The sequence below is a fragment of the Staurois parvus genome, unplaced genomic scaffold, assembly GCF_062004578.1.
Source record: "Staurois parvus isolate SC_StPar_1 unplaced genomic scaffold, SC_StPar_1.0 ptg000773l, whole genome shotgun sequence".
NCBI classification, from domain to species: Eukaryota; Metazoa; Chordata; class Amphibia; order Anura; family Ranidae; genus Staurois; species Staurois parvus.
Window position 1 is genome coordinate 109,481 of NW_028318569.1, and position 24,493 is coordinate 133,973.

At 43.9% G+C, this 24,493-nt stretch overlaps 1 protein-coding gene across 1 annotated transcript in view; it reads left to right on the forward strand.

Annotated features, from left to right (window-relative positions):
* The first annotated feature begins 218 nt into the window (after positions 1 to 218).
* RAB8A (RAB8A, member RAS oncogene family) overlaps positions 219 to 24,493 on the forward strand; it is a 97,802-nt gene continuing 73,527 nt past the window's right edge. The window contains exon 1 of the mRNA XM_089654533.1: positions 219 to 485. Within this exon, the coding sequence (XP_089510659.1) occupies positions 362 to 485 (124 nt within the window). The 5' untranslated portion in view covers positions 219 to 361. The remainder of the gene's footprint in view (positions 486 to 24,493) is intronic.

Consider the following 24,493-nt stretch of genomic DNA (forward strand, 5'->3'; position numbering starts at 1 on the left):
ATTGGTTCTGTTCCCTCCTAAGTGGAGTCTTCTCACAGTGTAAGCTGAGCGTTCACCAAGGGACTGCGCCTTTAAACGATAGCCACATGACATTACAGAAACTTCAACCTCTCTCCCAGCCAATCACAAGCTGCCGCTCTGACTTGCGCGCAGCCAATCAGCTCGCCCTTCTCAGTTTGACTCGTCCGCTTAGCCAGATAAACTTTATGCTGGGATCGGCCTCGGGGGTCCCCGGAGATGGGCTGGCCTCGAGTGACGTCAGAAGGACAGTAGCCAGTCGCGTCTTTCGCCACGCTAGATTGATAAGCCGGCCGACCAATAGGATCTAGGCGCTGGTATTTCCTGTATAGTAGTTTTTAATATGGCGAAGACTTACGACTATTTGTTTAAACTGCTTCTGATCGGGGACTCGGGGGTCGGGAAGACGTGCGTGTTGTTCAGGTTCTCAGAGGATGCCTTCAACTCTACCTTCATCTCCACCATAGGTGAGAGGCGGGGAGCAACTGGTGGGACTGACAGGGGAGCAGTGCTGGGGCCAGCAGGAAAGTCAGGGCAGGAGGCTACGTGTTCAGGCTGGTGGGAGCTCGTTCATCTGAACACTGTGTGGAATCAGCCGACAATTGCTGGCAAAGTGACTCTGGTGCTTAAAGAAAGATTAACAAAAAAACATTGAATAACCTTCCTTTGGTGGTGAATGTGAAATTCTCTGTATTTAAGAGCTTCATACAGAATCCTCGGCTTCTGACACTTCTGGGTGTGTTAAATGCCCCAGCACCTGCTCCCCTGAGGATGGAGCATCTTTTGCAGTGTTTCTTTTCAAGTCACAGCGTTTCTTAAAGGGTTTGTACACGCGGACAGGTTTTGTTATAAACTAGTGCGATATTCCCACGTGCACGCTGCGTACAGCCACCCATACAAGTGATTAGCTGTATGTAACAGTATTCTTCTTTGTGTGCCCGGCCAATGTATTTCCTGAATGTGACACATCCGTATTTTAGAGGTATGAGCAGGGAAACACCAATGAAAAAGAGCAGAGGCATTTACAGGAGTGCTGCTGCGTACAGCCATTCACTTCTGTGGCTCTTCTACAGGGGCATGCAGCTCCCCAGGAAAGTGGCAGGAAATGTATGCTAGGGATTCAAAATATAAAAAGCCATCCACAACACTGCCCCTAGCTACATCGCCAACCTCAACTGCAGATATCGCCCACTCCGCTCCTCCCAAGATATCTTCCTCTCTAGCTCCCTCACCACCACCTCCTCCCACGCTTGCCTCCAGGACTTCTCCAGAGCCTCTCCTATCCTCTGGAACTCCCTACCACAGTATGTCCAGTCAGCCCCCAACCTGTCTGCCTTTGGGCGATCTTTGAAAACTCACTTATTCAGGGAAGCCTACCCCACCTCCGCCTAAGAACTGTACTTGAATCACCTCCACCAGATCATCCCCCGCAGCTATCACCTTTTGTATCCCCTCCCGCTTCCTTTAGATTGTAAGCTCCACGAGCAGGGCCCTTATATTCCTTCTGTACTAAAATGTATTGTAACTGTACTGTCTCCCTTATATTGTAAAGCGCTGCGCAAACTGTTGGCGCTATATAAATCCTGTATAATAATCTGTCTTTATGAACCTTTAGGCTTACCATACAATGTAGTGCAAGGCCCTGCCTGACTGCAACTTGAAAGTGTTTAGGTTTGACCTCATATTATATAGTTTTGGTAAATCTAAAAGGAGAATTGTAAAATGTATGGCATACATTATACAATTCTCCTTTTAGATTTACCAAAACTTTAGAATTTGGTCAAAGCTAAACACTTTCAATTTGCAGTCAGGCAGGCCCTTGCACTACATGGTTGAAGGTAAATCTAAAGGAAATTGAACAAGAAAATTGTAAAATGTATGGCCAGCTTTAGGCTCCTTTTCACATCTGCGTTTCAGTGTCATTAATTGGTAATGGCACCCCCAAACGCGAGAAGCTCTACATTCTCTAAAAGGGTTGCAGGAGCTTCTTTGGTGTGCGTAGAGCAGCCCATTCTAATGAATGTCATGCAACCAAAAAAAAAATGACACAGTGGTTAAAGTATTTTTTTTTAATAGAGGTAACCGTTTACACACGTTAGGTTTTATTGTTGGCTATTGGTGTCTCAGATGACCGATACCCCTTCACTTCCTGTCTTAAGAACACGGCAGGAAGTGAGTGGAAATCTCTCCAAGGTGAGAGAAATTCCCTCCTAAAGTGGAACATGTAACATGTTCACAAAAGTGAGAAGGGGCCAGCGTGACGTGATCTAACAAGTTGATAAAAAAATAACGTTCTTTAGAAAGAATCATACATTCCACATAATGTCACCAAAATGAGTTTGTGCTGTAAATTGCCTCCAGCATTGCTCCTGTTTTTTCTTGCTGGAGGCTGCCATTTTGCTGAAGATTAGAGCTTCTGAGCAGCAGTAAATCTTTAGGCTGTCAGAAGATCGGCCTCTACATTTTCAACACCGTGCCTAAAAGTAAGAGCAACTGTGCATGTGCAGAGCTGGATTTTAAAGGATAAGTTCACCTTTCAACAAAGGTTAAAAAAAAGTGCATTTATTATTTTTTTGTTGCAGGAGCCTATAAATCATTGCACCAGCAATCAGCTGATACCATGCAGGTCTCCTGCAGACTCATTGGCCTTGATTCACTAAGATGTGAGTGTATTAGCAGAGACTGACCATTCAGGCAGACTCCGGTCAATCAATCAGTCGTCTGACCAGCGTCTAGCAAGCTCATTGACGAGCGTCTACTGACTACTTTGCTATCAATAAATGTGGTATCCCGTCTGGCACATTTTTAGGTGCAATACCGGATATGTTCGCTAGATGGCGCACAAGCGCGGGCTTTATTAACATTGGCGTTCTTATGATGGAAAAAGAGAATTCTTAGAATGTAATAAATAGTACACCTGTATTAGAATTTTCTATTTTTTTTCTATTTCTTTTCTTGCTGTGTCTCCAAAATGATCAGGAAACTAATGCATTTACTAATGAATGTCATACATTCTGTACTCAAATGTTAAACATTTTCACACTTATATCTCAAATAATTTATATACTTCTAATTTCCCAATATAATTATATATCTTCATTCTCTTTAATCACGTAACTATTCTATGGTAAAGACAAGTGCAGCGCTATAAATGCATGTGATCAATAATGAATGCATGTAAAAACCAAAAAGTGCAAAGAATTGCAACAATGATGTAATATTGTAAATGGTGCTAAAATAAGTTCATAGAATCATTCCTGAATAATGGAATGTCCTTCGTGTGAGAGTACCAACTCAGAGAGTGCCTATGAATGGCACGTGTGGTTTCTCCGTGACGGACAGTAGTGCATGAACTCGTGAAAGGTAAACCACCCTTGGGACTGGTCTACACTCGCCAGAACAAAAGTATTAATGTGTATGGGTTATACACATCACACATCTGGGGGTGCAGCGGTATGCTGGCAGTTATGGGTTAGTCATCCAGCTCCATCCATCCATCCATCCATCAGGGTGGGTGCCCAAATGGTCCTGGGGAGGAATTAGCTCAGCCACAGGAGCCAGAAAGGTGCTCAATAGTGTAGTACACTGTCACAGGGGTGGATGACCTTTCACGAGTTCATGCACTACTGTTCGTGGTTATATTTATCTTGTGTAATACCATTTTACTAGTCTATATCATTTGACCAGCGCTCGCTTTATCATTTTTAAACAATGTAACTATTCTACATTATAGCTCAAACTGTCTCCCACAGTGGTTTAGTGGTTAGAGCTCAGAACTTACAGCACTTGGGTCATGGGTTCTAATCCCAGTCTTGGCAACATGCCAAAAAAATGGAGATCAATTTTCTGGGTTGTGGCAGGAATATTGATCAATCAATTATGATTTTGCCTAATGACTAGAAAGTGGATGAATGTTACTTGCGTACTGTTCTTCTGCCAATTAGGAAATGTGCAAGTTTCATGCCGTGTATATTTCATTGTAACTTTTTTCTCTTTTAAATCTGTCTCCTTATACAACTTGACCCCCTCCCCCACCCCATCATCACCTGTCCCATATGCAAATCTATGGATCACCGCCCCACTCTTTAACTATTTACTGATCAAGTGAATGTGTCTCATTTTCTATCAGCTACAGCTCAGATCTCACATTATTATACAATTGCTGATTGTATCTCACCACTAGTCTGATTGAATTCACAATTCCTGGTCAGTCCTGTTCCCTGACCTCTAATAACCTTTAGGGCCAGTTCACACTACATGTGTTTCAGTTGCTTTTTCAGCATCACAAACGCACAGAAAGAAGGTTATATGGTTGTCAATGTCATAGTTCACATCAGCGCTTGCATTTTCAATGCATTGCAGGTGCTGTAAACAAAGTTGACCACGCTGCATTGTTTCTGCACAGAACTGTACTGGAACACATTGAAACGTCCTTGAATGTACTAAAACGCACATGTCCCTAACTACATTGAATACAAAGAAAATAGAAAAAAATAAGTGGAAGGGATACAAAAATGCAATGTAAACATGTCCAAAACGCATCCAAAATATACTGGAACACACTAAACATGCATGCCAAAAGGGCATGAAAAAAACCCATCAGGAACACATCTAGACTTTCTATAGTGTGAACCAGCCCTTAGGACTTGTTCACACCATTGGTGGTGCAGAAACGCATGCAAGAACACACATTTTCCAGCACAGCAAAGAAATGCAATGCCCTATGTAGATGTGCGCAGGTACCATGATGAAAACGTTGTTGCACCTACACACGTCTATTAAAAACAGCCCCATTCACAGCCACAAATACGCATGGCACCACACTACTGTGCGGTTAGGTGCGACACACTTGGAAAATAACATAAAAATAAGCCAACATGGCTAAAACATATCTTGAAAATATGGGGACTCTGATATCCGGCGACAGTCCGTTCACGAACGAGAAGCAATTCTGCACCCCTAAAACCAACATAGAGGAAAGGGATGGTCCAATTGCTGTGCTGCTTCCAAACCACCTCAGGCATGCCAGGGTCATTATGCAGGTCCTCGATGCCAGTTCTTGCCTGCGGCCACAAAATATCCACTGGCCACAAGTGAAGGTGAGTGGAGGACGTGAAGGTGGATTTCTACCAGCTTCAACCGCAAGCAGTACCACTCCTGAAAAATGAGAGCAAATAATCATTGACACGTCATCATGACAGTCAATTCTCAGTGCAGGCTATCTAGAGTGTCTTTCCTTTTTAACCATTTCAAGAGTTCAAGGAAACATTCTTGGAGCATCTACTGTGTTTGGAAAGGCCAAAGGTCCCCCCCTCCCCCAGGCACACTAATGCTTATGCAGGCCATAGACGGGGAGAAAAACAGCCGATTTTTCTTTTAAAAAATGAAAAATCGGTTGTTCAAGCGGCCGATGTTACTAGCAATGGTAAAAAAAAAAATCGGCCGATTTTCATCCCGTCTACAGCCGGCAAAAAGTGTCCCTGCAGAGAGCTCCGCTATTTCTTTGACAGTTCTTTGACATTTATAGCGGTTGCAACAATGTATTTGTATCCATTTCGGATACAGATGTTTTTATTCGGAAACAAATAGATACAATGTTGCAACCGCTGTAAATGTCAAGGAACTGTCAAAGAAATAGCGGAGCTCTCTGCAGGGACACTTTTTGCCATACTGGAATTCCTCTCACTTTTCATCCTTCTTCTTCATCATCATCCTCTTCTTCTTCATCATCATCCTCTTCTTCTTCATCATCATCCTCTTCTTCATCATCATCCTCTTCTTCTTCATCATCCTCTTCTTCTTCATCATCCTCTTCTTCTTCATCATCCTCTTCTTCTTCATCATCCTCTTCTTCTTCTTCATCATCCTCTTCTTCTTCATCATCCTCATCCTCTTCTTCTTCTTCACCATCATCCTCTTCTTCTTCTTCACCATCATCCTCTTCTTCTTCTTCTTCATCATCATCATCCTCTGCATCATCATCCTCTTCTTCATAATCATCTTCTTCTTCTTCTTCATAATCATCTTCTTCTTCTTCTTCATAATCATCTTCTTCTTCATAATCATCTTCTTCTTCTTCTTCATCATCATCCTTCTTCTTCTTCATCATCCTCCTCTTCTTCTTCATCATCCTCCTCTTCTTCTTCATCATCCTCCTTCTTCTTCTTCATCATCCTCCTCTTCTTCTTCATCATCCTCCTCTTCTTCTTCATCATCCTCCTCTTCTTCTTCATCATCCTCCTTCTTCTTCTTCATCATCCTCCTTCTTCTTCTTCATCATCCTCCTTCTTCTTCTTCATCCTCCTCCTCTTCTTCTTCATCATCATCCTCATCTTCTTCTTCTTCATCATCCTTCTTCATCATCTTCATCATCATCATCCTCTTCTTCTTCTTCATCATCATCCTCTTCTTCTTCATCATCATCCTTCTTCTTCTTCTTCTTCATCATCATCATCATCATCATCATCCTCTTCTTCTTCTTCATCATCCTCATCTTCTTCTTCTTCTTCTTCATCATCCTTCTTCATCATCTTCATCATCATCATCCTCTGCATCATCATCCTCTTCTTCTTCTTCATCATCATCCTTCTTCTTCTTCTTCATCATCATCCTTCTTCTTCATCATCATCATCATCATCATCCTCTTCTTCTTCATCATCATCATCATCCTCTTCTTCTTCATCATCATCATCATCCTCTTCTTCTTCATCATCATCATCATCATCCTCTTCTTCATCATCATCATCATCCTCTTCTTCTTCATCATCATCCTCTTCTTCTTCATCATCATCCTCTTCTTCTTCATCATCATCATCCTCTTCTTCATCATCATCATCTTCTTCTTCCTCCTCTTCCTCCTCTTCCTCATAATCATCCTCTTCTTCTTCATAATCATCCTCTTCTTCCTCTTCTTCTTCATCATCATCCTCTTCATCCTCTTCTTCATCCTCTTCATCCTCTTCATCCTCTTCTTCCTCTTCATCCTCTTCTTCCTCTTCATCATCATCCTCTTCTTCCTCTTCTTCCTCTTCATCATCATCCTCTTCTTCCTCTTCTTCCTCTTCATCATCATCCTCTTCATCCTCTTCTTCCTCTTCTTCATCATCATCCTCTTCTTCTTTTTCTTCTTTTTGTCTTCCTCTTGCAGGTCACTGCTCATGTGCAGATTTTTTATCAGTAAAAAATCGGCCGATTTGCCCATCATTGCCGCGAAAATCGGCCGATCGGCAAATTCGGCCGTTTTTTTTCCAACTTTACCGAAAAAAAAAATCTGCCAAAATACCGAAAATCGGCCGATTTTATTTTCGGCCGAAAAATCGGCTGATTTTCGACCCATCTATGGCCTGCATAAGATATGGTGTGGCCCTAGGGTCAATGTGTGTTTAGAATACTTCCAAAATGCACATACAAAGCATGTTGCATTTCTATAGCATGTTAAACAGAAGAAAAATGCACTTACATAATGTTAACATGCGCAAGTAAAAATAGACAAAATCCACATACTTTTATTCTGGCTTCACATACATGCATTGTGGTCTAACACCGCACTCCTGGGCAAATCACATGCAATTTGTGTGCGTTGCAATTAGAGACAAACATTTTGCACACCTCAAATTGCACCGCATCCGGGCCAAAAATGTGCAGGACCCTTTTTCAGGGTATGCACATGGGTGTGAATAGGCATGCCATCCAATTTGGCAAATCGCAATACGCTTTGTGTACCAATATTGGTGTGTTGGTAACTTCACCTAGAAAGCCGCAGCAGGTGGCATGAAGGGGTTGCGGTTGTGATGCGGTGCAGCGCTTGCACAGAAAACACTGCAAATTTCACATCGCATCTGTGTGAAACCAGAATGTGCCAATATGTGGCTTGACAAAGCACAGTGGTCAGTGCAGATTATTTTCAATCCATGTTTTTTTACACTTTTCATTCACTGGTTTAACTCAGGTGATCGTTAATCACAATTATCTCCGGAGATCACATGCAGCCCCTCAACCATCTACACATATCTCTGGAAATCTAGACAGATCTCCTTGAAAAAAAGTCTCCTCTCTTCTTCGGAAAACCATTGTCCTCCACCTCATAAACAGGGGGACAGAGAAGACTTCTCCTTGATAACTAAAATCAGATTAATTATCTGTGCTTAACCACTTGAGCCCCAGAGGATTTACCCCCCTTAATGACCAGGCCTTTTTTTGCTGTTTGGCGCTGCACTAATTCAAATGATAATTGCGCGGTCATGCAATGCTATACCCAAACAAAATTTACGTCCTTTTTTTCACACAAATAGAGCTTTCTTTTGGTGGTATTTGATCACCTGTGCGCTTTTTATTTTTTGCGCTATAAACAAAAAAAACACAAATTTTGAAAAAAAACAATATTTTCTACTTTCAGCTATAAAAAATATATCGTAAACTCAAAGTTAGTCATAAATTTAAGCCAAAATGTATTCTGCTACATGTTTTTGGTAAAAAAAATCCCGTGCATTAGCGGGCAAACTGGCGCTATCTAGGAGGGGCGCTAACAATCGGAAGTCACCAGTGACACTAATACAGTGATCAGTAAAAATCTGTTCACTGTAATCAATGACACTGGTGACAGGGCAGTGAAGGGGTTAACTGGGGGGGGGGCGATCAAGGGGTTAAATGGGATTTCTGGTGCACTAGCGGGCAAACTGGCGCTATCTGGGAGGGGCGCTAACACTATCGGAAGTCGCCAGCGACACTGATACAGTGATCAGTAAAAATTGGTTCACTGATCAGTGACACTGGTGACAGGGCAGTGAAGGGGTTAACTGGAGGGGGGGGGGGTGATCAAGGGGTTAAACGGGATTACTGGTGTACTGGCGGGCAATCTGGCGCTATCTGGGAGGGGTGCTAACTCTATCGGAAGTCGCCAGCGACACTGATACAGTGATCAGTAAAAATCGGTTCACTGATCAGTGACACTGGTGACAGGGCAGTGCAGGGGTTAACTGGGGGGGGGCGATCAAGGGATTAAACGGGATTACTGGTGTACTGGCGGGCAAACTGGCGCTATCTGGGAGGGGCGCTAACTCTATCGGAAGTCGCCAGCGACACTGATCAGTAAAAATCGCTTCACTGATCAGTAACACTGGTGACAGGGCAGTGAAGGGTTAACTGGAGGGGGGGGGGTGGCAGCGATCAGGGGGTTAAATGTGTCCTAGAGTGTTCTAACTGTAGTGTAGTGCTTGTGTACTCACTTTTTGGATGTCTTCTTCTCTGTCTGGAACGGAATGTGTCCAGGCAGAGAAGAATGACATCATATCCTGCCCTGTGTATGTCAACACAGGACAGGATAGGACAGGGACCGATCATGTGATTTCAGCAAGAAATCACTGGCTGAAATCTAATGATTGATCCCTCCTGGATCAAATAGTGTCACCCGCGGGTCGGCGGGAGCGCGCGCGTCCCCTGCCGGCGAAAGTGTCGGGAGCGCGGAACCCGTTTTTAAACATGGTTTTGCGCTCCACTGCCGCCCTGCACACGTATATACACAGTGGCAGGGCGGCAAGCGGTTAATAAACATACACCAATACTGCAAATGCATTGTACTGTCGAAGGCATTGCACACTAACGCATTGCACACTAGAAATGTCAAATGCGTTCGTGTGTACAGTGCATGAGTGTAAAATGCTTTAGTGCACACTGCAGTGTACAACGCATTGCACACTGTAATACACTGTACAATGTAATACCGTGTACACCCACACATTGTAGACTGTAATGCACTGTACACTGTCATGCAGGCTGGAGCTACGCATTGCACACTGTGATACGCTGTCCACTGTCATGCAGAATCCAGCAACGCATTGCACACTGTAATACCATGTACACCAACATATTGTAGAATGTAATGCATTATACGCAGTATACATGTCCAGATATTCAAAGATTAGCCATGAAGGCCTAGCTGGTTACCTATTTGGCGACTGCAGATAGCCGAATAACGCTACACTGCATCCAGGCAGCTCTGGGAGGGCGTCATATGACGTCCTGGCAGAACGCGCTCTCCGTGATTGCTGTGTCCTAAGGACACAGCTGATCACGTGATGTGGTAAGGCCAATCACAGCGGCTTTTTACCATGTGATCAGCCATGTCCAATGACACGCTGATCACCGGGAAATGCATTTGCCGGGTCTTGGCTGCACTTTCATCACGCTGTCAGAATGTGTGGAAAGTACTGCCGAGAACCGGCAGTTATCAAAGCAGGGGTCGGCCCCGATGATCAGTGCCCACCAGTGCCACCCAACAGTTCCGCCCACCTGTGGCCAGCAGTGCCACCCACCAGTGCTGCCTCATCAACGCACATCAGTGTTGCTAAATTACCAGTTTACCAAATGTTATAATATAAACAGACTTTTATTCATTATGAGCTATTTTGTGGTTTATCGAGCAAAAAGTAAAACTCACAGCAGCAAGTCAATACCACCCAAAGAAAGCTCTATTTGTCTGAAAAAACTGATACAAATTTAGGTTTGGGTACAATGTGGCATGACCGCACAATTGTCATTCAAAGTGTAACAGTGCAGAAAGATGAAAATTGGCCAGGACAGGAAGGGGGTATGAGTACCCAGTAGGCAAGTGGTTAATATCATTGACCCATCAATACCCAGGAGCTAATGTACAGATAAGTAGCATGTGCACCAAGTGAGATTCTGCTAGGCCCCACCCACAAAATTGCAATTACCTGTCCCTCACATGTTATAAACATATTTGCAATGGCCACAGTTACTTTACATATAAGGATCATCTCCTCAGTTGAGAACTGTGCTCTCGCCATGTCCAAATGCCAATAAAGTTATCAAAATTTTCAACCAACACAAAACCTCCAACCACTTCTCATCCACTTACACTCCCCACAACCACTTCCGGGTGCGCGCGCACGTGATGACGGACTTCCAGGATAGCCGTTCATGCGCCATGCGGACACCTGTTTGGTGCTTATTTGTTTGCAATCGCGCATTTCTATGCACGGCTATGATAGCTTTCGCAAATGTGTGTTTCTTATTGATTTGTTTTTTTTAACTTTGGCTAATATTTGTTGCCAAAGGCCAAAAATCAACAAAGTGTGGACTATTTTATTACTGTAAATCGAATTGTAGAAAACCTGTAGCTGGCTGCACAGTGAATGTGACATATTCATTAGTACATAACAATATTGTGGTGCAAGTGGGTTTTTTTTTTTTTTTTTGGCTTTGAAAAAGCCAGTTTGCACCCACTTGCATATTCACGCTCTTACAAGCTACATTTGAGCAGATTATATAAGTATACAAAGTAACTATTAAGGTTGTTCATATATTGAACATAAAATAAACACAAAAACATCGGTCAAACATTTATTGATCAAATATATCTTCATTTATTTGGTCAGCAGGAACAAGTAGGTACAGTCAATATCTTGGTGAGTCACAAAAATAGGATTCACGTGGCAAAAATAAAACACTCCTGCTCATAAGCGCTTACAATCTAAAGATACTTCTAGTGAACTGTGTGTGCTCAGGTTATAGCAGGAAACAAAGGGGAAGATGAATCAAGTAACATTTTCGTGCACATAAGATTTACTTACACAATCACTTAGTATGAAGATCCATTCACAAAAAAAGTCTACAGATCAAAATATCAAGAAAACAAAGCATGTGAAAAAAAACCCTCCCACCTCTACAAACCCCCTACACATACATTTGTCAGCAGGTTTGTCAGAAAAATGCATTGGAGTCTAAATAAGCAAACAAAATTAAAACGAGCAGATTTTAAACAAAACAATTGACATGTGTGAGGCTTTCAATGCAAAGAGAAAAAACACAATCCTTGTGCAATAACACACAAACACACTTTACAAGGCCAAAAATATGCAAACATTTCCAGCCCACTTCCAAACACAGCCTGAGTGGTGTCTGGGGCAATTCAGCACAAAATCTCTTCTTCCCCCAAACCACACCATGCAAGGACTTAGTCACAAACCACACGGCCTAGTAACAGGCCAAATCACTCACTACTGCACGTCTTTATATAAGCTAGGTTGTATTTGGAGCGTGCCAAACAAGGCCCCACACCCAATGAAGCCTCACCCACCACTGACCTTAATTTGGTCAGTGAAAGTGTTTTCACCTGATGAATCCGCTTCCTACCTGCATTAACCCTTGGTATACAGGCCCCACAAATCAGAAAGAAATATACAGTGAAATGTACGTGTGCAGCATACAACAGAACATTGAGCAGGGATGTAAAAGGGAACCCCAATTGGAACCTTTATTGCTACTATGGTCACAATTCCCTCCAGATTCTCGCATGAGTTAAGACAGTCACATGACCACATCTTGTATGCAATACTGAAAATGACAAATCGATTTGACTAGTATGGTGAATTTCCCATCAATTGGCAAAACACTCCAGAAATCAAACTTCACCAAACATTACACTCTGGGCAAAGCTTATTTACAAATCCTGCGACTTACAGTAAAATTGACCATTTCAATGCAATTTTCAAGACATCTGACACAGATCTCTATGCAAATTGCCACTAAAGTAGTACATGTACTACTATATACTACATACTATATGTACTATAGAAATCAATGTTTGAAACACACCCATGTGGTCGCTCTAATAGCATACAATAGGGTGCGACTTTGCAGACTTTCTCTCTCTCTGTCAGCTCTTTGCTTGCCAAATCCTTCACAAAAGTGGATGGAGTGTAAACCATCATTATCAAATCTATTAGTGCTCCAGGCTCTTATCCCATTGTATGACATTCACATAAGGTGCAGCTTTGAAGGTGTTTCAACAGACAAGGCCTCATTCTAATTCACATTTTAGGGATCATTTAGACAGAAAGCAAAGATGTTGCCAGAACATCTATTTGAAGACAGCCACACACGGAGATCATGCTACTTCCTCACCGGGGTTGGGATTCAAACCGACAACCCTAGAGTTGTGAGGCAGTAGTGCTAACCACTAATCCACGGAGCTACATTGCTAATCCAGCCTGTATTTCTGTGCTGTGAATCAATCTTAGGTCCCTGGGCAAGGTCAGCAAAGTAATTACTTCTGTCCCTGCAGAGAGCTGCGCTATTATATTTGACATTAAAAAGTATAAAGGTTGCAACAATGTATCTATTTGTATCCGAATAAAAACATCTATATCCGGAATGGATACAAATAGATACAATGTTGCAGTCTCTATACTTTTTAATGTCAAATATAATAGCGGAGCTCTCTGCAGGGACAGAAGGAATGTTTCAGCTGTCATCGGGGTTTCCCACTGACAGCTGAATTTCAAATTATTTCCGTGAATTAAATAAATAATAAAAAAAACAGCGTGGGTCCCCCCCTCTCATCCTTACCAAGCCCTTCAGGTCTGGTATGGATATTAAGGGGGAACTCCACACTGAAATTAAAAAAAAAAAACAGCGTGGGTCCCCCTCAATATCCATACCAGACCCTTATCCGAGCATGCAGCCCGGCAGGTCAGGAAAGGGGGGGGGACGAGCGAGCGCCCCCCCCTCCTGAACCATACCAGGCCACATGCCCTCAACATGGGGGGGGTGCTTTGGGGCAGGGGGGGCTCCCCCCCCCAAGCACCTTGTCCCCATGTTGATGAGGACAAGGGCCTCTTCCCCACAACCCTGGCCGGTGGTTGTGGGGGTCTGCGGGCAGGGGGCTTATCAGAATCTGGAAGCCCCTTTTAACAAGGGGGCTCCCAGATCCCGGCCCCCCCCTACGTGAACGAGTCTGCGGTACATGGTCCCGCAGACTTATTCACAAAAAAACTAAGTGTGGTGTAAAAAAAACACAGTACAGGGTCTTTGACAAGTCCTTTATTAAAACAATGTCCCCCGAAGTAGATCCAACGTCAATCACGGCGGCAGGGACCCGAAAAAAGAAAAAAAAAAAAAAAGGTTCCGCTCCCGTCGGAGGCTTCCAGCCTTGTGAAGAAGAGGCTAGCTGACATTTCTTAAATAGGTATGGGGCGGGGCCAGCCGGGCACATCATCCCCGCCCCTTACCTATTTAAGAAATGTCACCCTGTCTCTCCACTGAGGCTAACTAGCTGAATGCAGGAGACAGTCTGACATTTCTTATATAGCTATGGGGCGGGGTCAGCCGGGAACAGCAAGCATGTGACATGGGGCGGGTCACTCGGATGATGTCCCCGGCTGGCCCCGCCCCATACCTATATAAGAACTGTCAGCTAGCCTCTTCTTCACAAGGCTGGAAGCCTGGGACTGGAGCGGAACCTTTTTTTTTTTCTTTTTTCGGGTCCCTGCCGCCGCCGCCGCTGCCGCGATTGACGTTGGATCTACTTCGGGGGACATTGTTTTAATAAAGGACTTGTCAAAGACCCTGTACTGTGTTTTTTTTACACCACACTTTTTTTTTTTGTGAAGGAGTCTGCGGGAGCATGTACCGCAGACTCGTTCACGTAGGGGGGGGCCGGGATCTGGGGGCCCCCTTGTTAAAGGGGGCTTCCAGATTCTGATGAGCCCCCCGCCCGCAGACCCCCACAACCACCGGCCAGGGTTGTGGGGAAGAGGCCCTTGTCCTCATCAACATGGGGACAAGGTGCTTTGGGGGGGGGGGAGCCCCCCCCTGCCTCAAAGCACCCCCCCCATGTTGAGGGCATGTGGCCTGGTATGGTTCAGGAGGGGGGGGGGCGCTCGCTCGTCCCCCCCCCCCTTTCCTGACCTGCCGGGCTGCATGCTCGGATAAGGGTCTGGTATGGATATTGAGGGGGACCCACGCTGTTTTTTTTTTAAATTTCAGCGTCGAGTTCCCCCTTAATATCCATACCAGACCTGAAGGGCTTGGTAAGGATGAGAGGGGGGACCCACGCTGGTTTTTTTTTTTTTTTTTTTTTTTTTTTTTTTTTTTTTTATTGTGGACCTTTTATTTTTACATTCAGCTGTCAAAATAAATATTATCTAGACCTTTGAAATAAGTAAAATCATTACAGAAATAATTATAAAGGATAAGAAACAAAAATAGAATCACTAGAACTAAGGAAATCTAGTTAGATTACATGAAGATATGCCGAGTGCTGTTTATTAAACACAATAGACGCGAGCGAGTGACGGCTGTCAGAGGAATCCACAGTAAGATTCACTATTAGTCAGTGGCTAAAAAGCAAATGCCCATGGCAGAGGTCTAAAATGTGTTCTGCACATGCTCAGTTGTATCTGCCAAAGGCACTGCACGGGCTTCTAGATTTTTACTGTGTCGATTTCCTTGAAAAAAACGATTTTTAACACATTCTTAATTTTTTGGAAATAGCAGATGTTGTTTAAAGTGAAGTCCTGATATTTGGCAAAGCAAATTTCTAAGTGAACATGTCTCTGCAGTGATTTTTCATGGTTTTAGACTTGCTTCTTAGCAAGTCTGTTTTGTGAGTCTGATTTCGGGCGTGTGTCTTTTTGTGAATTAGATTGGGCATCTGCTTATGGGCTCTGCTCAATAGTGAATTAGGTTGCAGGGTCAAAAATGGACGGACGCCCATGAAAATTGGGCTTAAGCCCATAAATATGCGCCCACGCCCAATAGTGAATCAGGGCCATTGTATCTGTGTGCTCGTACATGCTCTATGGGCAAGCTGATACTTTTTGACTGAAATACTCAATGAACTACCACAGCACTTACAGCGCCTTGGTAGGTCATTGAAAACTACAAACTGACAGCCACTAAAGGTGTCGGGGCTTTTAGTTCATTCATTCACAGAACTGTAAATGGATGATGTGGCCCTAGCCCTGCACAGTCACCCTGTTATTTAAAACTGACAGCTAGTATGGGGAACTTCTCCCCATACTGCTGTCACTGGGAGGGGGCAGTGGCTGCAGCATTGGGGACATGTTCCACCCTAAAAACACGTGGAACATGTCACATGTTCCCAAAGGTGAACTTATTTATTTCAGGTACTTATATAGTGCTGTCAATTTATGCAGCACTTTACATATAGATTGTACATTCACATCAGTCCCTAACCCTCAAGGGGCGTACAATCTAAGGTCCCTAATTTGCATTTATACATACACATACTAGGGCCAATTTAGACAAGAGCCAGTTGGCCAACCAGCATGTCTTTGGGGTGTGGGAGGAAGGCGGAGTACCTGGAGGAAACCCACGCAGGCACAGGGAGAACATGTAAACTCCAGGCAGGTGGTGCTGTGGTTGAGATTTGAACCAATGACCCTAGTACTGCCAGGCAGAAGTGCTAACCGTTTAGCTACTGTGCCGCCCCACAGTATAGGCACTTATTCTGTATAATTCTATACCCGGAAAAGGGGCCAGCATGATGTGATCTAGCAAGACCTTAAGTGCAACTATAGGCAAAACTTTTTTTTTTTTTCCCCATTTTGGATAGAGCAAGGAAGGGTTATAACCCCTGTCAGTTTTATATTCTCCATCTGTGTCCCTTTGCAGAGATTTTCCTTCACTACCTGTCCCATAGCTAAAACAGGAAGAGAGTGGAAATCCCTGCAAATTAAGATAATCCCTTAGGGACCCCAGTGTCACCAGAACCAGTGTCCCCACTGGAAAATTTCCCCTCTATTACTTTTCCAGTTACAACCCAAAATGTGGGATTTTCTTTTACTTTCAATGATAATGGTAAACAGGACAAATAGAGAGGATGAATCTCTCTAACGGGAGCACAGACCGCAGGCAGTACAAAGTAAGAAGTGTTCTAATCCCTCTCCAATCTAAAAGGCAAAACTTTTTTTTTTGGATAGTTATTCTTTTAATTTTCTGAAAGAAGTTCCACTTTAAGCTCACCCCACACATTACAGTCTGTATAATCTCTTTTACATCTACCAACAACTATGTAGTACAATGGCCTGCTTAATTGGATAGTTTGGTAGGTCCTTATATTACAGAGTTTTGTTAGATCTGGAGTTGATTGTATGGCCAGATTGTAATATGTATGATGAGCCTCAGACTGTAGTCACGGGGACTTTTGTCCTTCTTTTCCTATGTAACAACTTAAGCTCGCAACACATATTCCAATCTGATTGTAAAACCTCTATTAGATCTGTCAATGTAATGGCAAAGGCCTGCCTGATGTTATACAGAATGATTGGATAGTTTAGAAAAGTCCACATTGTACCTAGTTCTGATAGATCTAAAGTTGATTGTACAGAGTTTGTATAGTTAGAATGTAAGCCTTAGGGCCGCCACACAAGTTATAACCTGTTTGTACAGTCTCCTTTAGATCTACCTACAACAGTGTAGGTAAGGGCCTGCCTGATTGCATGTAGATTGATTGGTTATTGTAGGTAGGTGGTCATGTTGCATAGTTTTTGTAAATCTAAGGCTTGCCATACATTATACAATTTTCTTGTACATTTTCCTTTAGATTTACCCAAACCATATAATATAAGGTCAAACCTAAACACTTTCAATCTGTATGCATTCAGACAGGTCCTTGCACTACATAGCTGAAGGTATTATTATTATTATACAGGATTTATATAGCGCCAACAGTTTGCTCAGCGCTTTGCAATATAACGGAGACCGTACAGTAACAATACAGTTCAATACAAGAGGGATAGGAGTGCCCTGCTCCTTGGAGCTTACAATCTAGGAGGGAGGGGCTAGTGGTACAAAAGGTAGTAACTGTTGGGGATGGACTGGTTGGAAGAGTAGAAGATTCCAGTATTAGCTGAGGGCAGGATCGGCTTCCCTGAAGAGAGAGGGTTTCAGAGATCGCCTAAAAGTGAGCAGAGTAGGCGATAGTCTGATAAATTGGAGTAGAGAGTTCCAAAGGATGGGGGAAGCTCTGGAGAAGTCCTGGAGATGAGCATGGGAGGAGGAGACAAGGGAGCTAGAGAGTAGGAGGTCTTGCGAGGAGCGGAGAGTATGGTTTGGGTGATATTTAGAGACAAGATTGGTGATGTAATTTGGGGCAAAGTTATAAATGGCTTTATATGTTATTGTTTTGAATTTTAATGGGAAGCCAGTGAAGGGATTGGCAGAGAGGGGTGGCAGATACAGAATGGTTAGTAAGGTGGATGAGTCTGGCAGCAGCATTCATGATAGACTGAAGAGGGGATAGCCTGTGATTCGGTAGGCCAATGAGGAGGGAGTTACAGTAGTCAAGGCGAGATATAACAAGGGAGTGAATAAGTTGCTTAGTAACTTCCGAGGTTAGGAACGGGCGTATCTTGGAGATGTTGCGGAGGTGAAGTCTACAAGATTTGGACAGTGATTGGATTTGGGGCTGAAAGGACAGATGGGAGTCTAGGATTACACCTAGTACTCTGGCATGAGGGGAGAGACTGGTGATTGTGTTATCTAAGAATGGTTGAATAACCAAATTGTATAATGTATGGCCAGCTGAAGGCTACACGACACAATTTGATGTTGCAATCTCCTTTAGATTTTGCAAAACTGTGTAATATCAGGACACACCTAATATATCCAATCATTGTGTATCCAATCAGGCAGGCTCTTGCACTACATAATTGATGGTAGATCTAGAAGAAATTGTGCAGCTCCACATCCACTATACAATCTGATTTTACAATCAACTCTAGATATGACAAAACCATGCAATTTGAGCAATTACCTACCTACCTAATATATCCAATAGTTTATCCTCAGTCAAGCAGGTCCTTGCACTACATATATGTTGGTATGCCATGTATTATGCGCACCTACCTAATCTATCCAGTAATTTTATACTCCCATCAGGCAGGTCCTTGTACTTGTAAGTATATGTAATGGAGATTGTGCAGTCATATTGTAAGGTGTGTGATGAGCATTTTGTCCCAGTAGTGGGAATCTCTCTAATGAGGACACAGCCAGCAACACCATTCTGCCAGTGGTTCTATGGCCTTACTGTTCTGTCCAATAGAGCTCATACTCCTGTCCATAGGACTTTATATAGGATCTCGTTGAGCGGTGAGATCCAACGTAAAATCTTACAGGTAACATTTATTCCAATGATTACATGTGTACAGCACAAAAGAGGATGCAGGCTTCAGATGCTGCCTACCATCCCTGGTTACTAGATCACAGGCAACTCCTGCCTCCTTTCATCTTCGGTGTTTTGGCCTATACTGTATATGCAGCACTGTGAACATGGATTTTACTTACTTTTTCTTTTCTTTGTCCATGCGGCCCTCAGGGCCCCTGCAGCCAGCAGTCTGTTTTCAGCTTCTCATGAAATGTATTAAAAGTCTATATTTAAGCTGAATTCACAGAGATTTATTTTAGTCATGTGACTGTAATTTTCAAATCTCATTGGACCTAAAAATAACTGTCTTTTTTTTTTTTTTTTTTTAAGTTAGGATCCTTAGGCTTCCCTTTTACATGTGTTTAGCTGCATACATTGGGTTCCATCGGCAAGAATTAGCGGTTTCTTGTGGCTGGGATGACAGGCACTTTTAAATAGCAGTGGTAGCTCAGCCTGTACATAGTATTGACAGGCAGACAGCAGCTGACACCATTTCCTTGTAGACTCACACCAAGCGGTTGCCTGTAGTCAGAGATGGGTGTTCAAGCCTAGACGCATTAAATATCCGGTGTTTGTGCTAAATGCCTGTGTGAAGTAGGTCTTCTGGTGTATTAGCTTTGTGAATTGAGAGCTATGTCTCCTGAAGTATGTCCCCACTTTTCAACAACCACTTTAGCATCTTCGCAGTCTCTGACCATCTCTTGTAGCAAGCAGGTAGTCGTTGACCATATCCTATTGCTTGACTGCAGGTCTCCAACAGCTTTCTGTAGTATTGCATTCAGTACAGATTATATGTGGCCCTTTGATGCCAGGGGCCACACCTAAAGCCCCCTGTATCAGGAAAGGTGACCACCACTGCTTTAGGACTTTTTTCCTTCATAAACTCTTTCACAGTTTTGAGGACAGGGTGTTCCAAATTCTATTGTAATGGAAGACATTGTAGGACAGATATAAAATACCAGTGTTGATATGACTGTGTGACTGACTCGTTAAACTTTGGACTTGCTGCTTAGTTTTATTGAGGAGGATATCAGGTGCTGCGTTTTGTATATTTCCTAGTCATTGCTAATGGTTTGCAGATCAGTACTTTATTTTCTTTATTATGCTTAGGCCCCTTTCACTTGGGTTGGACTACATTTTACATCAGTTTTTTGCTTTGAATGCAAGTAGGAGATGTGAGTAGATTGCACCTCACCCCTTTCACATTAGCAGGGGATCTTTCCACAGATCCCTTGCTGATCGGAGCAGAGCAGGTGGATGAAAGGTCCGTGTCTGCTCAGTTTATGCAGAGCAGACACAGACCAAGCCCACTCTGTTCTACGGGCGGCTGGGAGCAAATGGACTGTGATGTCCATTTATACCAAAGTACCCTCTGATCTGCCTAAACAGAGGAGGATGGATCCCCTTCAGTGTTTGTGTTTTTTTTGTTTGTTTTTTTTTCCACAAAATTACTGTGAAAAAGTTTATGAAGGAAGATTGGATTGGAGGTAGGTGGAGGAAAATGGACACAAGTCTGTTTACACCTGCCAGTCCGTAGGGGGTAAATGGAGGGCCTGATCAGGTCCACCTGAAAAACTGACAGGTGGACCTGATCAGACCTTTCGCCCTGGTTCACATCTACTTCAGCTTGACTTGGAAGCCGCCGATCAGAGTGACTTCATATGCTGCTTTCCGACATCTCTGCGACTTCATACACAGATGTCATTACAATTCGCACATGAAGTTGCACAAAAATGGTGCAGGGACCTTTTTTCAAAGTCACATCAATTTGAAAGGTTCCATAGCAACAAATAGGGTGTGACTTGCCATGGGACTTTTATCTGTCAAGTTGCAAGATGAGTCACACCCGGTGTGAAAGGGGACACTCTCCATGACTAAGCCCTGGTGGGCAGGGTGAAATGCATCAGAGGCATGGCTTAGGAGGAGTCCAGGGATGGGGCCATTCACATTCCTCTTTGCTCGTTGAGCTAGTGGTGTGCAGTGTTCATCATCCCCTCACATCTCCTCTCTCTGTGAAGGTACAAATCATATGTACTTTCCACAGAGTCTGATTAATCGGAAGCCTGTTATTTTTTTCAGCTTGCATTTTAAAGGTTTAGTTCATATTTTTCTTTGATTCCTTACCTTAATTGAGCTTCGGAAGGTTTCACCACTGGGTTTTTATTTTTTATTATATAGATGAAAAAAGAACACAGATTTGGAAAAAAGGCTATATTTTCTAACTTTGTTATAAAATATATCCAATAAAAATCCAAAAATCTAATTTTTCATAAATTTAGGCCAAAATTTATGGTTGAACTGGATGGACTTTTGTCTTTTTTCAGCCAGACTAACTATGTAAAATGTATTCTGCTACATCTTTGTCTTCGTTTTTGTCTTTGGTAAAAAATATCCCACATCTAATACTGCGTTTTTGGGGACACTTTTATAGTTCTGACCATGACTAGGATCCTGATCTGTTCAGACACAGAAAATAGCAATGGTTGTTCTAATGTGACTGTGATAGTGTGGTGGGCATTTAGGGACTGGCGCTAACTGACACTGGCTGGGAGGGACACTAACTTGACTCTAACACCATCTGATGTCTATAGTGACACTAATACAGTGATTAGTGATAATACTGTAGAGTATTACTGTACTAATGACACCCCTGGTGACAGGTGTGATCAGGAGGGCAGTCCAGGGGTTAACTGTGTGCCTAACAAGTGTATGTGTTCTGATTTTACTCACAGATTATCTTGCTTTTCTCCCTGATGTCAGCTCTGAACGGAAAGTGAGATCAGGGGGCAGAACCAGCCAGATCTAGGTTCTGTGTTTACATTGGCCTCCTGACAAACTCGTGCTGTGTCCAACCACAGCATGAGCAGCAGGGGGCGCACGCACATATAAACCCGGATGTTCCTCCGTGATGTACAGGTATGTTGCAGGGGAACAACAGAGACACTGGCTAGCCGTAAAAGTTCAACTGCTGGCCAAATACTGTAGCTGCTGACTTTTAATATTAGGGCACTTACCTGTCCAGGGATCCAACGGTGTCCTCAGCTGAGCTGATTCTTCAATCCGCTACTGGGGGCTGGCGCCGCCATCTTGACTTGAAGCCTTGTGGTTTCACAGCCGGCTTCCTATTACATATGCGCAAAGCATGCTACGCTTTGTGAATGGGCCACAGTTTTCTGGTGTCCCAGAAGGCTGCTGGAAAAGGAGGGGGCCAAACTTTGGGGTCAGTTCACCGTGGCGAACTGAGCTGGAAGTGGGAGTGGGTACTTGTCAAAACCAGGTACCTGCTCCCCCCAAAAACAAAAGGTACCAGATGTGGCAGCAGAAGGGGGGGGGGGGGTTTAGGTGGAACTCCGCTTTAAGTTGAAAATAGCCTTTGCTATCGCTGTACGTCATTTACATACCTCATGAAGCCTAACTACAAAACTGCCAGGATGATGCTAAGGATGTTGCTAAGAGAGGCTTAGCTGTTACTGTTCACCTTCACCATCACTGGAGTGAGCTCTTTCTCTGATTCAGATCTCTTACATTCATTTTCATTCCTCTGATGCAGTAGCTCTGAGCTCAGCATTTGAAATCTCACTCCTGTGATGGTGAAAGTGAACAACAATACAGGACATGACAAATTTGCTTTGAATCTAAGAGCCAGCTTAAAATAGGAGACCGTTTTTTTTTCTTTTTTTTTTTTTTTACCAGTTGCCTACTGGGCACTTTCACCCCCTTCATGCTTTGGCCAGTTTTAAGCTCTCACACTTTGAACGACAATTGCGCGGTCATGCAGCACTGAACACATGAAATATATTTTTTTTCATACAAATAGAGCTTTCTTTTGGTGGAATTTATTCACTACTGGGTCTTTTACTTTTTGCTAAACAAATGAAAAAGACTGAACATTTTGGAAAAAAAAACCCCTTCATTCTGTTTTAAAATTTAGCAAATAAATAATTTTTCTTCTCCACTGATGGGCACTAATGAGATTGCAGTGATGAGGCTGCACTATATGGGGGTTAGAGAGAGTGGGTGGGTGAGAGGGAGGAGGTTTACATATGGGGGGGGGGGAGTTGACCAAGAGAGGGGGGGGATTGACAGAGGGGGTGACCGGGGGGGTTGAGAGTAGGAGGGGGGGTGACAGGTGAGAAAAAGAAGGGGGTGGTGAGAGAGAGGGGGGGTTAGAAAGAGGAGAGGGGGGAAGGTTGACACAGAGAGAGAGTAGGGTGACAGTGAGGTTGGGGGGGTGACATAGAGAGGGGCTGACGGGGGTGTTGACAGAGAGAGGGAGTTGAGAAAAGAAAGGGGTGACGAAGGGCTGTGGGGGGGGGGGGGAGATTGCCCTAGTAAACTAGCCCGCCCCTGTCTGTAGTCCCTCCTGTGTCCCCATATTCCACTCCCTGTCTTCAGGAGGGTGTGTGATGCTCAGTACATTACCTTCCATGCCTGCAGGATGTACATGATGGCCAGCAGTAGCCAGGACCCATTTTCGTTCTGTGTGAGGACAGGAGGTGTTCTCCTCCTTCCAGCAGATCTGTTTGATGTGAGGAGTGGTCCCTAGCTGTCTGCACCTCCCGCCCCTCCTCGTTCTCCGGGCCCTTGGTCAGCCTGTCCTCCGGGCCTTGGAGAGAAGGTTGATGGAGTCCAGGGGTTCCAATCTCTGGGAGACGCCGGGGATGTTGTGCTCGCATCTTTGGAGGTCTTCTTCCTCCCTGACTATTGGCCCATGCCACTCTCAGTTCTCGCCGTCCCAATGACCTCTGTCTCCGGGGCCGCCCACTTGCCCTGTGGAGATGGTGCCTGGAGATAGGTGCTGTCATCCTGCCCACACCCTGAGGCCTTTGCTGTCTCACTCCCCACATCTGCTGCCACCAGACCGGGACTCTCCATGACTAGGCTCCATTGGCTCTGGGCCCTTGTGAAGTGCCCGATTGGTCAGTCCACCTCTAGGCCTATATTAAGGTAGGGGCCTGGAGCTGCAGCTCCATGAGCCCCCACATTAATCCAGCTTTGGCCAAGGGGCATTTTACTGCCCCTCCAGCCTGTCACCCTAAGGCAGCTGCCTAATGGTGGTGCCAGGATGCAATTTCTAGTCGCCATTGCAACCTGGCACCTGGAATTTGTGAAGCTCTGCAGCAACAGCTGGGTGTGTCTTAGCAACATTTTAGTTTTACAGTCAGGCCTCATGAGGAACATAAATGGCCTACACTTATAGCAATGGCATTATTCAACATTGAACAAAGTGGCACAGTTTGTTTTTCTTTTTTTTATCTACGGACACCCCTTGTCTGCATAGGCAGTTTTTTTCATAGAGGTGAACTAACCCTTTAAGGAAATCATCTCTAAGAAATATATATGGGCCGCTAATGCTTACCTGCTCCTAAGAAAGCTTGTTTTTTGCATTTTTATGGCTACAGTTTTCAACAACGATGCAGCCTTGAAATCAGGACCGCAGATCCACTTGGTCATTGACTGAAAGTATGGAAGCCAAAGAATTGGCACAGGAACCAGGCAGCTACT